We start from the raw sequence: 14,582 nt of genomic DNA on the forward strand, positions 1-14,582 counted from the left end.
AAAGAAAATTCACGATCATTTCCCTTACAATCCCCAGACCATAGTTCACGCTGGTATGCACTAAGCTCAGAAATAGCTGTGCTCATTTGAAGGCTATTTTACCCTGTACTATAGATACGTTTGCAGTGAGGGTAACAATTGAACCATTTTGTCTTGAAAGCCAGGAATAAAGGCATTCATGGGAATAATAGCCCTTCTATAATGCACGTCTACCTTAACACACGGTGGGCTGGGGATCGCCGGTACCGTTCACAGAGAGCGTGACAGTTCTTATTTATACCCCAGTGTGAATAGCAATGCCTATAGTACTTTCACTGGAGAATGCCCCGCATATACAGTTAGCTTTATTATGAAGCCATTGAATAGGTGAACGCCAAACCCGTACCCTGGAAGCGGTGCGAGAAGCGATCAGAGACCGTGTTCCTCACGTCTCGAGTAATAACGGTATAATCCCCTTTCTCTGTGTGGCTGCATTGCTATGCGTACCGTTATCCACGGGACGATTTCATCAAGGAAAGCGCAAGTTTGTTGCGTTTAGCAAGCTTGCTAATTAACGGTGATTATCGATGAGGGTTGGTTGCGATATGAATTGATTTGGTGAGAGTATATGTGCGTCTCTCGTGTCAGATTCATTCATTGACAGCCGAGTCGTTCATAAGCTTACCCGACATCCAGCGCGCGGCGACTGGTTGTAATTGACCCACGAGCTGTGGAGAGTGTGCGGTGAGATGTGTGTGTGTATGAACTGGCGAGGATACGGTAGAGAGACAACCCTGATTTGAGCGTCTGTGATTCTATGTAATTTAACATAGTCTCTTCTCACTGGCTTAAGACGCAACTCACCTGGACTGTAGGATCAAGCTGCGTTATGTTACTGCATCGTTGACTGCAATCGGCTGCGACTAGACGACCGCGACTGCGAATACACAAGTCTTATAGTACAGATAGTGTGGATGCCTTAGAATGCTTATCAAGCGTCCGGAATATACCTTAACTTTGTAAATATAGCATTTACAAGTTTACCCCAAGGAGTCTTTGTGTAGAATCGCTTATGTGAGTATTTGGATAATCATCAAATTCTGAACATGGCCACCTGTCCTTTCAAAGAGGGATTAGAACGCGACAGGGCTAAGCTCTTACAACGCTCTCACAGTGGACAAAAAATTGAAGATGGACAACCTGAGCGACGGACTAGTAACCAGACTAGTTCCTCGGACGAGTCCCCGAGATCCAGGAAAATAAGTAACATCTCTACTGCTTCCTCTGGAGGGTCGGACGAAACAGCGGACGGGTCAGTGGACCGGATAATCAGCTTAACTGGACTTATTGAGGGCGTTGGAACGCTCGTCATCCCAGCGGTAAGTCACTTAAACCTTTCTATTCACCAATAACTCCATAAAGCGGGCAGATAGCGTAAACGAAACGCTCTTTATTGTCAGCTGGAGCAGGTCTCTTACTCGAGGTAATCGGTTTAACAGGTGTCTGTAACACTGTGCATGTCGGACATTACACTTTCCTATACTGGCTCTTATCTATGGCATTATGGTCGGTAGATGTGTGGATTATCGGATGATGATGATGTAACGAGACGATGCAGATAATTAGCTTGTTGTTGTTTAATAATAGATGACAAAATGTCGCTTAACCAGGGTTGGCACATGCAGTTATAGAAGAAAATGTTATTTTTGTTATTGTTGATTTATCGTCACATGTTTACAATAGCAAATTTTCAAACACACACCACATTCATTCAACATGAAATATAGACCCTTTCGTTGGCAGTATAAAATGGGAGAACATTTATTGGCCCTTGAAGTGTATACCTCTCGAGAGGAAATATTTTTCCTATCTCGAGAGACTTTAACATTTCAGCTAAGGTTACATACTTGATAGGTCAACGACGCTTGTTCTTATGTAACTAGCTGCTTGAGTTAACAAAGTCAGTGTTTGGTTTAGATTTATGGCAACCTGTTTGAGGTCATGCAACGTCGTGTTCAACTGTCGTAAACACAGCACGACATCTGCATAACTCCTTGTTATGTTTTGTCGTGGATGGACTCAAACAATGGCCATCGTCTTTGTACCGAACCACGTGAGGCTAACGGTAATTACACCTGCCAGTATGACGCTCTACATCTCAGTGATTCTTACACAACTCGTCGTCAATTTGTGTAACTTTCGCCGCTGTTTTGACTTTTACAACTAGTGGTATCTGTCTTGGCAAATAATGGAAACTGGTTGTTCTTTTTCGTTGAGGGACGGTGGGTAGCGTAGTGGTGAAAGCTTTCGACCCGGGTTCGAATCCCCACATGGGTACAATGTGTGAAGCCCATTTCTGGTGTCCCCCGCCGTGATATTGCTGGAATATTGCTAAAATCGGCGTAAAACCATACTCACTCACTCACTCACTCTTTTGTATTGGTGTGTATATTTATGAATAAAAATGAATATATTATATACACAATAATGGCGATAGGTTTAAATGGACATTTTTCTCGTTTAAAAACTTTGCTTTTACCTGTGACAGATTTTTATCATTAAGTAAACACATCATGTAAACGTACTCATTATTTATTCACATTCGAGCTAATATGATCATATCATTGTCATGTGGGTATATTTACTGATACATTCTTTAGCGTCTGATATGTTCAAATGCACCTGGGTTACCTATTGATTCTGAGAGGCATGGTATACTTCAGGAATAGTCCGTGTAGAGAAAAACGATTCAGCCTGCTACACTACACATGCTTCCAACACTACGGCTACTTTTCCTCTTCCGCGGGGGCAGCAGATCAATGATATCGACTGATACAATACTAGTAGTGATTAGATCCCATTGCCCACGGGAACGTCCTGGTACCGAGACCTTGGACAAAACAGATGGTACTTCATATTCTACGTCATATTCGTAATTCGTGTTCCCGAAGACACAATTTTGTTGTTTAACGGCATCTTCCTTCTTGGATAATAACTTGAAAAAAACACCTGTCCGTAATATAGAATGAACCTCGTTAATCCGAACGGAACCTTTACCCGTGAAATCGTCCGGATTATAGAAAGATTCTCACGGAATATAGTCCTTTGTATGTAGAAGTTCTAAATCGGAAAGTTGGGTGTCCGGATACACGAGGTCGGTTTAAACGGGGTTAGAAACTAACGTGCCATTCTATGATGTCACATATCACATAGGGGAGGCGTCTATTCATGATTTGACATAGCTGTAAAAAATACGTTAGTTTAAACATATTTGATAAGGATTGGGGACAAGTTCTTACAACTTATAAACCCCCCTACAAAACAGTTTGTTTTCTTGATTTGGGCCTTTAGGTAAGTATTACAGGTCATCGGTTTACACCAGCGTGAATGTGCTCTATGCCACGGTTACCATTACTAATTCTGAAGAAACCATTACCTATAAGACAAGCAAGTGAATGATAACAAGAGCAACAGTTTACGACAATGAGGCGCAAAGATGCACAAGTTACACTCTCTGAACAGCCCTATCGGCTAAAAATAACAACTGGATACGTTCTCCAGTATCACTACGAGGTGAAAGGCCGTTGAACTGTCATGAGTGAGTGAGTGAATTTGGTTTTACGCCGCTTTTAGTAATATTCCAGCAATATCACGGCGGGGAACACCAGAAATGGGCTTCACATTATTGTACCCATGTGGGGAATCGAACCCGGGTCTTCGGCGTGACGAGCGAACGCTTTAACCACTACGCTACCTCACCGTCCCTTGAACCGTCATGACATCGATCTATGAGATACATATATATCCAGTTGCTTTAATTTTATCCAGGTGCCAGTCAAATTGCAATAACCACATTTATCAGTTAGTGACAAGGGTCTTGAGGTGGTCAAGTGGTTAAAGAGCTCGCTCATGTCGCCGGAAACCGGGTTCGATTCTTAACATTGATACAACGTGATAATCCCATTTTTGTATCCCCCAGTCATATATGTTCGAGATATTTATACATGCGGGGTAAAACCCATTCACTCCAATCAGTGTGCATGTTGTTTAACGCCGCATTCAGCAACATGACAGCAATATGACAGCAATATATCTTTAGATAGATGAGTCTGGATTTTTGACTAGACAATCAACTTCAAGCATTCAGTCATGGATTATGTGTTCAGGGATTGTGTGATATTTCAAATAACCGCTATTTCCTTGATGGTGTTTGTGAAAAGTCCCTGGTCGTCTATGTTCTTCCTTGTGGAGATCCGATTGTTTCCATCGTTAAAGTGAGTGAAAATGATTTTACGCCGCTTTTAGAAATGTTCCAGCAATATCACGGCGGGGGACACCAGAAATGGTCTTCACATATTGTACCCATGTGGGGAATCGAACCCAGGTCTTCGGCGTGACGAGCGAACGCTTTAACCACCGGGCTACCCCATTGCCCATCCATTGTGCAAGAGGTGATCCCATCTTTAACCTATAACAATTTACGTAATCTTCTTCTTATCAAACCTGCTGTCCGATTACTTCACGAGCTCCTAATCAGGGTCTTCTTGTATCTTACCAGTCGTAGCTCCTTACACGGGTGCTCTGCCGATAAATGCCGAAACGAGGCCATATATTGCTCTTGTTTATTTCTTTGTCCATGTCCGACCACAGTGACTGGGATCAGTGTCTAATGATTGCGACAGAAAATCACGTCGATGCAGTCGCACGACATCGTCAATAAACGCTCACATCACTTTGGCTCGAACTGTATTGACTTTCGTTAAGAGATGCTGTTTTTATTGGAATCGTGAAAGGGTCAAAGAAGCTAATGGCTTATGCGCCATTGCTTCCATAGAGGTGCGCTTGTCTTGGCTGATGAAAGTGACGATAGGGCGACAGAACAACACGTAATCGATTACATCATCGATGTATATGTTTCATCAACGGTGACTGAGGGGCCTATTTTAAATATTCTTGGGACGCGGTCTAGGATATTTCCTAATGCCGATATTGTTTACGGTGACTGCCAAGTATAGTGAAAATAGTGTTGAACATTGTAATCACATCATTTTTTCTCATAAAAACCCAGGGGCGGTGGGGTAGTCTAGTGGTTAAAGCGTTGGCTCATCACGCCGAAGACCCGGGTTCGAATCCCCACATGGGCACAATAAGTGAAGCCCATTTCTGGTGTCCCCGCCGTGATACTGATGGAATATTGCTAAAAGCGGCGTAAAACCAAACTCAGTCAGTCAAAAACCCATGGTCCTCAGACTATCAGTCCCTTGACTATCAATGGGTGTCATTGTGTTGCCGTTCTGTTTCAAGACGGACCCTGATTGGAAAGTATGAAGGAAAGTTTCAGCTTGACTAACACTTCAGACAGTCGATTCTCTGGATACATTACCTTCCGGGGTTGAAGTTGATCACAAATAGATATCATACTCGTCTGCCTCCTTGTTTCGTGAAAAAGCGAACGCGTTAACCCAGACTATTGAAACCAAGTGGTACAGGGTAATAAAAGTCCATTCTGTCCGTGTGAACTCTTCATTTGTAGTTCTTACAAGGCTGTGGAAGTAATCTCAACACGAGATGTGCCTTTACGCCTCAGTTGGGAACTGTTTGGCTCAAACATTGCGTTTGGAGTAGCGCACTGCGAGATGAAACTGGAGATGTTGCCACAAGACATGTCCATTGATTAGCTTGGTGTGGGAGACTCTTCAAGCTGTGGGCCTGAGCTGGTCGGACACCTGGTGAGCGTTGAGATGACGTGACGAAAATATCCGCCGCTGCAGACGTTGAGAATATGATCCCGTAACGAGGGGAGACGTTGAGAATATGAGCTTGTGACAGCAAGGAGACGTTGAGAATATGATCTTGTGACGGCTGGGAGTCGTGGAGAATATGATCTTGTAACGGAAGTAAGACGTGTAGGGAATATGATCTTGTGACGACAGGGAGACGTGGAAAATATGATCTTATGACGAAAGGGAGGCGTGTGAGAATATGATCTTGTAACGGAAGTAAGACGTGTAGGGAATATGATCTCGCGACGGAAGGGAGGCGTTGAGAATATGATCTTATGACGGCTGGGAGACGTGGAGAATATGATCTTGTAACGGAAGTAAGACGTGTAGGGAATATGATCTTGTGACGGCAGGAAGATGTGGAAAATATGATCTTGTGACGGCAGGGAGGCGCTGAGAATATGATCCCGTGACAGAAGTAAGACGTGTAGGGAACATGATCTTGTGACGGCAGAGAGAGAAGTTGAGAATATGATCTTGTGACGGCTGGGATACGTGCATATGATCTTGTAACGGAAGAAAGACTTGTAGGGAATATGATCTTGTGACGGCAGGAAGGCGTTGAGAATATGATCCCGTGACAGAAGTAAGACGTGTAGGGAACATGATCTTGTGACGGCAGGGAGAGAAGTTGAGAATATGATCTTGTGACGGCTGGGATACGTGCATATGATCTTGTAACGGAAGTAAGACGTGTAGGGAATGTGATCCCGTGACCGCAGGGTGACGTTGAGAATATGATCCCGTGACGGAAGTAAGACGTGTAGGGAATATGATCTTGTGACGGCAGAGAGACGTGGAGAATATGATCCCGTGACGGAAGTAAGACGTGTAGGGAATATGATCTTGCGACGGCAGAGAGACGTGGAGAATATGATCCCGTGACGGAAGTTAGACGTTCAGAATATGATCCTGCAACGCAACTAAGACGTGTAGGGAGTATGATCTTGTGACGGCAGAAAGACGTTGAGAATATGATCCCGTGACAGACAATGAGACGTGGAGAATATGATCCCGTGACAGACAATGAGACGAAGGTTGCTAAACTACACTCACTCGAAATAACGGGTAGGACTGGAGGTTTCTCTGTTATGCTTTCCTCTATCTAGGCCCTATCATGACTCCATAAAATTAGAAAGACTGGCTTACATTATCATTTTCCTATGTATATAAAAGCATTGAGCGTCTGCAAACTGTCATTAATATATGTTTCCATCCTCTTAGTAATCCTAATGTACTCTACTCTGGTGGCGCATGTCATTACATGAATAAAGCCTTCCTTTCGGCGACGTTTGCTATAAATGTCAATAACAACCGGACCCAACATGCGATGTGATGTAAGCTTTGTAGAAAGCTGTTCCCCATTAAACATTTCCATTTCCATATTTTGTATATAAACACAATAAAATGTATTAACGTTCGCTTGCTGCAGATGACTGGGCATGTTATTTTAGATTAAACGCCACATAACGTGCGGCCATTATTATTACATATTGCTTTTTACCAAAGTGCGATAACATGAAACCGTTGTCATGTGTGTTAAAAACGCGATGCTGATTGCCGTGCATCTCTGGCGTCCTGTTTGTATCATGCGCTTGAGTTAAAATGCCAAAGTAGCCCTTTGCCTTTTGCTAGCGTTAGCTTCTGATTTGTTTATAAGATCCCCAGTCCATTACCATGATTAAACAAACATTGAACTTCCCTCTGTCTCGTGGTGTCGACATATGGTGTACATATTTCACATCGTGATGATACGTGCCCCACATGCTGCTAATATGATGTAGTGATATCACACATTGGCAGGCTGTACCCGTTTTACAAGCCCTACGTGGTGCACATGGTATGTAACATGTTAAGTTAAAGGTGGACTCCGCTCTGGCAATTTGGCAGTCCCGTCAAATTTGATGTCAGCCCTTGAAAATGTTGTGTGCTTATTGAAATGCTATCATTCGCTATGTAGTAAAAAAGTGAGTGTCATTATTTCAGAAACAAATTGGCAGTCCCGTAACATTTGATGTAAGACTTTGAAAATGGTGTGTGCTTATTAAAATGGTATGTAGTAAAACAGTGAGTGTCATTATTTCAGAAACAAATTGGCAGTCCCGTAACATTTGATGTAAGACTTTGAAAATGGTGTGTGCTTATTAAAATGGTGTGTACTAAAACAGTGAGTGTCATTATTTCAGAAACAAATTGGCAGTCCCGTAACATTTGATGTAAGACTTTGAAAATGGTGTGTGCTTATTAAATTGGTACGATTTGCAACAGTATGCCAGTACGTATCGTTATTTAAACAATACAGACTTTCTATATAAACTGTGTGAGTGGTGTTTGTTACCGATAGGGATGTATTTACCGTTTTCATGAACACTTGACAATATGGCTTATTTTCAGTTATCCTTTCATATAAAGACCCCGTTTCCGACAATGCAATCTACCCGTGAAGATCCGGGTTAGACTTGATCTTCAGTGAGACATGCTTGTCGTAAGAGGCTCGCTGACTTGGTCACACATTTCATTGCGTAGATCGATGCTCATGTTGTTGATCACTGGATTGTCTTGTCTGGTCTGGTCATTTACAGACCACCGCCATATATAGCTTTAATATTGCCGACTGCGGCGTAAAACTAAATTCACTCACTCACATTGCAATCTGTTTCAACTAATAATCGAGACCGGAGGTCTCTACTGTTAATGGTATATATACGCTGAAAAATGTCACCGTCCGCAAAAGAAAACGAAAACAATATCGATTTTATACCTTTACAGCAAATAGGCAACAAACCCTTGGGGCAAAAGAAATCTGTTCCCGTACATGCTTGGAAAGAATATCTTGTTGGCTGGTTTAATTAAAACAGAAAAAAATGCTTCATAGGAAATTGTGGTTGTGAAGAACAATGAGATGTCGGTAAATGAGAAATGTTCGTCTTCTGTTACACCATCTACTGTTTCGAGTGAGTGTAGCTTAGCAACCTTCAGCTGTAATCTGGACAGCAACCCAGTGATTGATAGCATGAGCAGCCCCGGCATAAAATGAAACACAAAGTCACAGGCCTTTACACGAGATCCCCATTTTCGTCTCAGACGCGGGCTCATTGTAAGCATATATTCAAGTCAAGAGACAACCGACATGGGGCAAATGTCTGTAGTAATTTACGCTATTAATAACGTATATACAATGTAGAAAGGAAACATACTGTTACTGTCAATGTAACTTCATTGACTCGAACTCCTTTTGGTCATATGTCGTATGGGGGAGGTGGGGTAGTCTAGTGGTTAAAGCGTTGGCTCGTCACGCCGAAGACCCGGGTTCGAATCCCCACATGGGTACAATGAGTGAAGCCCATTTCTGGTGTCCCCCGCCGTGATATTGCTGGAATATTGCTAAAAGCGGCGTAAAACCAAACTCAGTCAGTCAGTCACATGTCGTATGAGACGAAGTAGAGATATTGGACTGTCTTAAATCTCTGATATCTCCATCTATTTTATCTCTCGTGATTTCGATATATTGATGTTTATGTAAGTGAATGAGTTTGTTTCACGCCGCTTTTAGCAAATATTCCAGCAGTATTAAGTTTAACAAAGAACGACTCCACTGAATAGAGCTTTCTTGGTATAGTCTGTACATCCTCGTAACAATATGCGGACACTCCATTTTGTGAGTTATATTTTTATAGAGAAAGCTTGAAGAATAAGTATAAATCGCAAAACACCGTGGGCGCCATCTTGAACACATTCAACTGCTGCAACCAAACAGTCATCACTACAGGTAGAACTTCACCATTCTATCCACCACAGTGCTGAAGAGTCCCTTTTATTATTGATGAACATGAGCTTGTAGAGTATTTATTTCAGCACAGAATGTTAACAGCTATGCAATGATAGCGTTCACAGGAAATGAATAAATAAATATATTTAGTCATTTTTAGGGTTAAAACTTAATCAACAAAAGATCAATTTTCGGTTTTGGTTTTAAATTGACATGTTCGAGAAGTCCAATGTCCTCTAAGAGACATTGGTGACAATGTCACATGTGCGAAAACAGCATGTTTGTCATACTTCGGAGGTAGAGATGTGGAAATGGATGTGTGTGAAGGTCACAGCGACCTTGCCCTGGATCCGTTGTCGCAGTAAGAACCTCTGTAAACGAACACCTGAAATGACTTCCTAAATGTGTCCATACCTGCACGGTGTCGTTCTCACGGGGGTATTACGTTGCATGAGACAAAGAGTAAACAAGTGCACTCTTTATTGTTTAATCATGTGACCTGTGACACTTGAGAAATAATTATGAGTGTCAATATTAATGGTCTGTCTCTGATAACCTCAACTTTTTGCAGAGCGTGACATTTTGGATTCTGCAATACAGGCCTTGGCACAACAATGGTGTAATGGTAGTTTGAAATAGTTCCCCGAGAGCCGTGCCTTAAGCCCATTTATATCCGGGCCCTACTCACCTTCTTTCATGTGTGGCTGTTTGTAGTGCTCAGGAGTTTGTTCACGTTAATATAACGTACTCGCTCGACTCAAAAACGGGACTGAATTCTACTTAAATTTATATTTCTTTTGCCACAGCTGGGATTTGTTTTGTATAAATTCATTTCAACACACCGTTATGTATTTCCTATTCGTTTTTTATTGGCAACAAACATTTTACTGTTATCAGCTTTTCTGAAGACTGATTTTTCTTCCTATCTAACATACACGTAAACTTGAATGTTAAGGAAGAAATAGAACTGTGATGTTTATGCTGGTAGCGTTTAATGAAGGGCACGTTAAAAAACTGAAACGTTCCTGCACGTACTTCGTATTTGTGCATACATGTAGGCTAATCTGCTTGCCCACCACGCCTGTAAATGAACAAAACTTTAATGTATATTGTAAGACTCGCTCTCTTACAGCCACATGGGTGTTATTGGTTTTGAATGTCACAAACACGAGATGTTCAAGCCAGAAAAAAATCGATATTCCGACCTTGGATATTATCGAAAGCAGATATTTACGTTCAGCTAGAAACACATTACTGAAGTTAAATCTGGACAAACTTGAGCTTAATATAAAAGGAAATTTTAAAATCTGTTATGTATTGCCGAATTTCAGTATCTGCATTAACAGCAACGTCAGCAACAGCAATCTTGACAGATGTGTGACAGGTCTTGTTACAACTTTGTTTTGTCAGCGTGTTATACAATAATTATGCCTTTATGTATTTAGGGGGGCGGTGGGGTAGCCTAGTGGTTAAAGCGTTGGCTCGTCACGCCGAAGACCCGGGTTCGATTCCCCACATGGGCACAATGTGTTAAGCCCATTTCTGGTGTCCCCCGCCGTGATATTGCTGGAATATTGCTAAAAGCGGCGTAAAACTAAACTCAGTCAGTCAGTCAGTTATGTATTTAGGCCATTATCATGGATGACTTCTTCTCAGTGCACGTGCACCTAATTCAGGTTCTTGAATGGAGATACAGTTATAACAAGGGACATAATCTCTAAGAGTCACAACTCGGAGGGAAGATTGCGCTGTGGTTAAATAGTTCACTCGCCATGTCGAAGACCCGGGTTCTGTTCCCCATTTGGTGAAATATTGTTGAAATATTGCTAAAGGGCATACAATTAACTCAAAGGATCACTCACAGAAAGTACTCCACAGATAGAACATATTCTGTGACATTATATGATATTCATTCATTATAAGCGGACAGTTCTCATGTATTTAACGTACATTTATCTTCATATACATATCTATTGATGATGCAGAAGCTTGGATTACATTTGTAAAGTGATTTTGTACACATGACGATATGATATCATTACATGGATTAGACAAGTAGGCGTAGCCGACAGAACATAATTCTTGAGTCAAGTCTTTAAGTGGTAGCATAGTTACGTGAAGATTACGTCTCTTTAATGTATTTTTATCAAACGGAATACATGCCATTCTGTACTTACCTTTACTATTCAGTTTGAAGTAGATTGGCATTATGAATTTAACAAGATAAGTCAGTTTCCAGCAATATCACGGTAGGGGGCACCACGAATGGGCGTCACACTATGTACCCCTGTCGGGAGTTGAACCCTCGGTGTGATGAGCGAACGCTTTAACCACTAGGCTACCCCACCGCCATAGTGTCAGTTCAAATCAAAGGGTATGATGTGATATAATGTTTGTATTTGTATAAAATATATATGTTGAGACTTCTACCAGCATCTTATCATTAATGGACTTCGGGAGAGTGAGCCATACCGTCTCTGGCTTTGTGACTCCTATTCTAACCGTGACTCTGACTCTGACTCTGACTCACAAACATATATGGTTGCATGGTTCCTTGGTGTGAAGTTAGAGAAGGATACTCGGTTTTAATACGAGTTAATCGAATGATTACTATCTGTTTGAATACACATTACATTTAAGATGTAACAAATGTTACATTTGGAATTACACTTTCTTAGTTAAGTACGAATACTAATAATTTGGTGGGATGAATTTCATTCGGGATTCTCTATTTGGGGTTTACGCCTAGCAGTTAACAATATTCTATGATATGGTGGACGCATCTAACCCAGTGATCGATGTTATGAGGACCGACAAGGCTGGGTACGGTGACACTCAGTCTACCCAGTCAACGAATCTGATTACATCCACTAAGTCACCTTTTCCTATCAACCTCGGTTGCTCTAAACCTATGTCATCCTGTGAAGGTCCGGGTTAGAATGAACCTTCAGTAACCCATGCGTGTCGTAGGAGGCGACTAACGGGATCGGGTTTCAGGCTTGCTGGGTTGACACATGTCATCGGTTCCCAATTGCGCAGATCGATGCTCATGCTGTTGATCACTGGACTGTCAGGTCCAGACTCGCGTATTTACAGACCGCTGCCATATATCTGGAATATTGCTGAGTGCGGCGTAAAATTAAACTCACTCACTCACTCACTAAACCTATGTCACCCACATTCCCTACGGGGTGGGAGCGTGATGACATAGGAGTGGGGTGATATACGTGAGGGGTTATGGGTAGGGGTGGGGGCATTCTATCAAGTCTTCGGGGCCCTGTTGTCGGTGACAGACAGTTATTGGGTAACACGGATCCCAAGGCCCTGTTTTTCCCACACAGTATCGCTGGATCAGAGGAGACACTCACTGTTAATATTAGTGCAGATATAAAAACACTGCGTCAATATTGACGAAAACAATATCCACAATGAAACCGTGACATATCTATTTCACGTCCGCTTTATTGTTAGCTACAGCTGCTTTATGGTCGACAATGCAAACGGTTGTGTTTGGTGGCGAATATTATAAGAGAATATGCAAGGCTCAGTCGCTATCTTCTCCTGTCATAGTGTTTAAACTCCCACCCGGAGTGTTTCCCCGGGCTAAGCCAGTTAAGAGTATTTGCAAAAGCTCTAAACACTTCATACATATATGTATTTACATATGGAGGGGACAATGACTAACGGTATCGTACTACAGTGTTTGGAGATTACTAGGGGTGGGTATTGCAGAGAATTTTCATATTGCGATATATTGCGATACGGAAGCATATATTGCGATATGTATTGCAATATATTGCAAGGATTATTTTTTTAACAAAAACTATCTTATAATCGAGTTAATGCTTGATTATAAAGCAAAAACACAACAAAATCACTATGATTGATTAACCTTTTATAAAAACTTTTAATCATGATAAAATAAAAATGTAAGTAACATTTGGCACTAATGAAACAGGGAAAAGAACAATTAAAAAAACGGAAATATCCGAAGATTTCCGAGTGTTACGAAGTTTTCCGAATGCATGTCAAAATACCGGTTTTCGATCAGCGTATCGCAATACGTATCGTTTTCATGTCTGAACCGGTAAATACCGGTAAACCGGTTATATTGCGCAGCCCTAGAGATTACCGTTACGAAACGGGTTGTTGGTTGGTTGTTGTTTAACGCCGCACTCAGCAATATTCTGAATTGGCTGCGGTCTGTAAATAATCGAGTCTGGTCAAGGCAATCCAGTGATCAACAGCATGAACATCGATCTACGCAATTTGGATACGATGACATGTGACCACCACCCGATCCCGTTAGTCGCCTTTTGCGACAAGCATGGGTTGCTGAAGATCAATTCTAACCCGGATCTTCACGGGTGTTACTAAACGGGACTTGTATGCGGCACATGTGGGTTAGCACTGCACGACACAGTAAAACCTTTCCAGTTCGTACCCTGTTAATCCAGTAACCCAACATTACGGGAGAGCTTAGTCTGTGGTACAGACCCTGAAGCAAATATATCCAAGAAAGCCCACACAAGTCTAGAAAATGTGGCAGGTCTAGATTTCCTCAGCTGAAAATGAAGAAAGTCTCAGGGCTCCTTTTCATTATATATATTTATTTTTTTTTTACTATGAACGTTTTTTCAGTAAAATATGTTCATTTCAGGGTCTAGTTGTTAGTCTAGGGAGAGCTCATTGGAAGCGTTTATGCGAAACCATATATGTATAAAACTTTTAGGAATTTGCATTGTGTGCAATGTTCTCAATATAGTCAACTATGAATGTGTACGCCAGTGTTCAATGTGTTTGTTGTTTAACGCTGCACTCAGCAATATTCCAGCCATATAGCGACGTTCTGTAAATAATCCCGTCTGGACCTGACAATCCAATGATCAAACAGCATGAACATCTACGCAATAGGGATACGATGACATGTGTCAACCAAGTCAGCCAGCCTGACTACCCGACCCCGTTAGTCGCCTCTTACAAGCATTGGTTGCTATAATTGCACATCTCCAAAAACAGATCGAGGAGATCGTTTGCAGCAAAAGCAAAGG

General features: G+C 41.8%; 1 protein-coding gene across 1 annotated transcript in view; it reads left to right on the top strand.

The window, feature by feature from the left end:
• The first annotated feature begins 623 nt into the window (after positions 1-623).
• The window catches only part of LOC124280375 (guanylate cyclase soluble subunit alpha-2-like), a 112,431-nt gene continuing 98,472 nt past the window's right edge, over positions 624-14,582 (top strand). Inside the window, 1 exon segment of the mRNA XM_046716283.1 lies at positions 624-1,358. Within this exon segment, the coding sequence (XP_046572239.1) occupies positions 1,086-1,358 (273 nt within the window). The 5' untranslated portion in view covers positions 624-1,085.

Source organism: Haliotis rubra, unplaced genomic scaffold (assembly GCF_003918875.1).
Source record: "Haliotis rubra isolate DU_JTF1 unplaced genomic scaffold, ASM391887v1 Scf266, whole genome shotgun sequence".
Lineage (NCBI taxonomy): Eukaryota > Metazoa > Mollusca > Gastropoda > Lepetellida > Haliotidae > Haliotis > Haliotis rubra.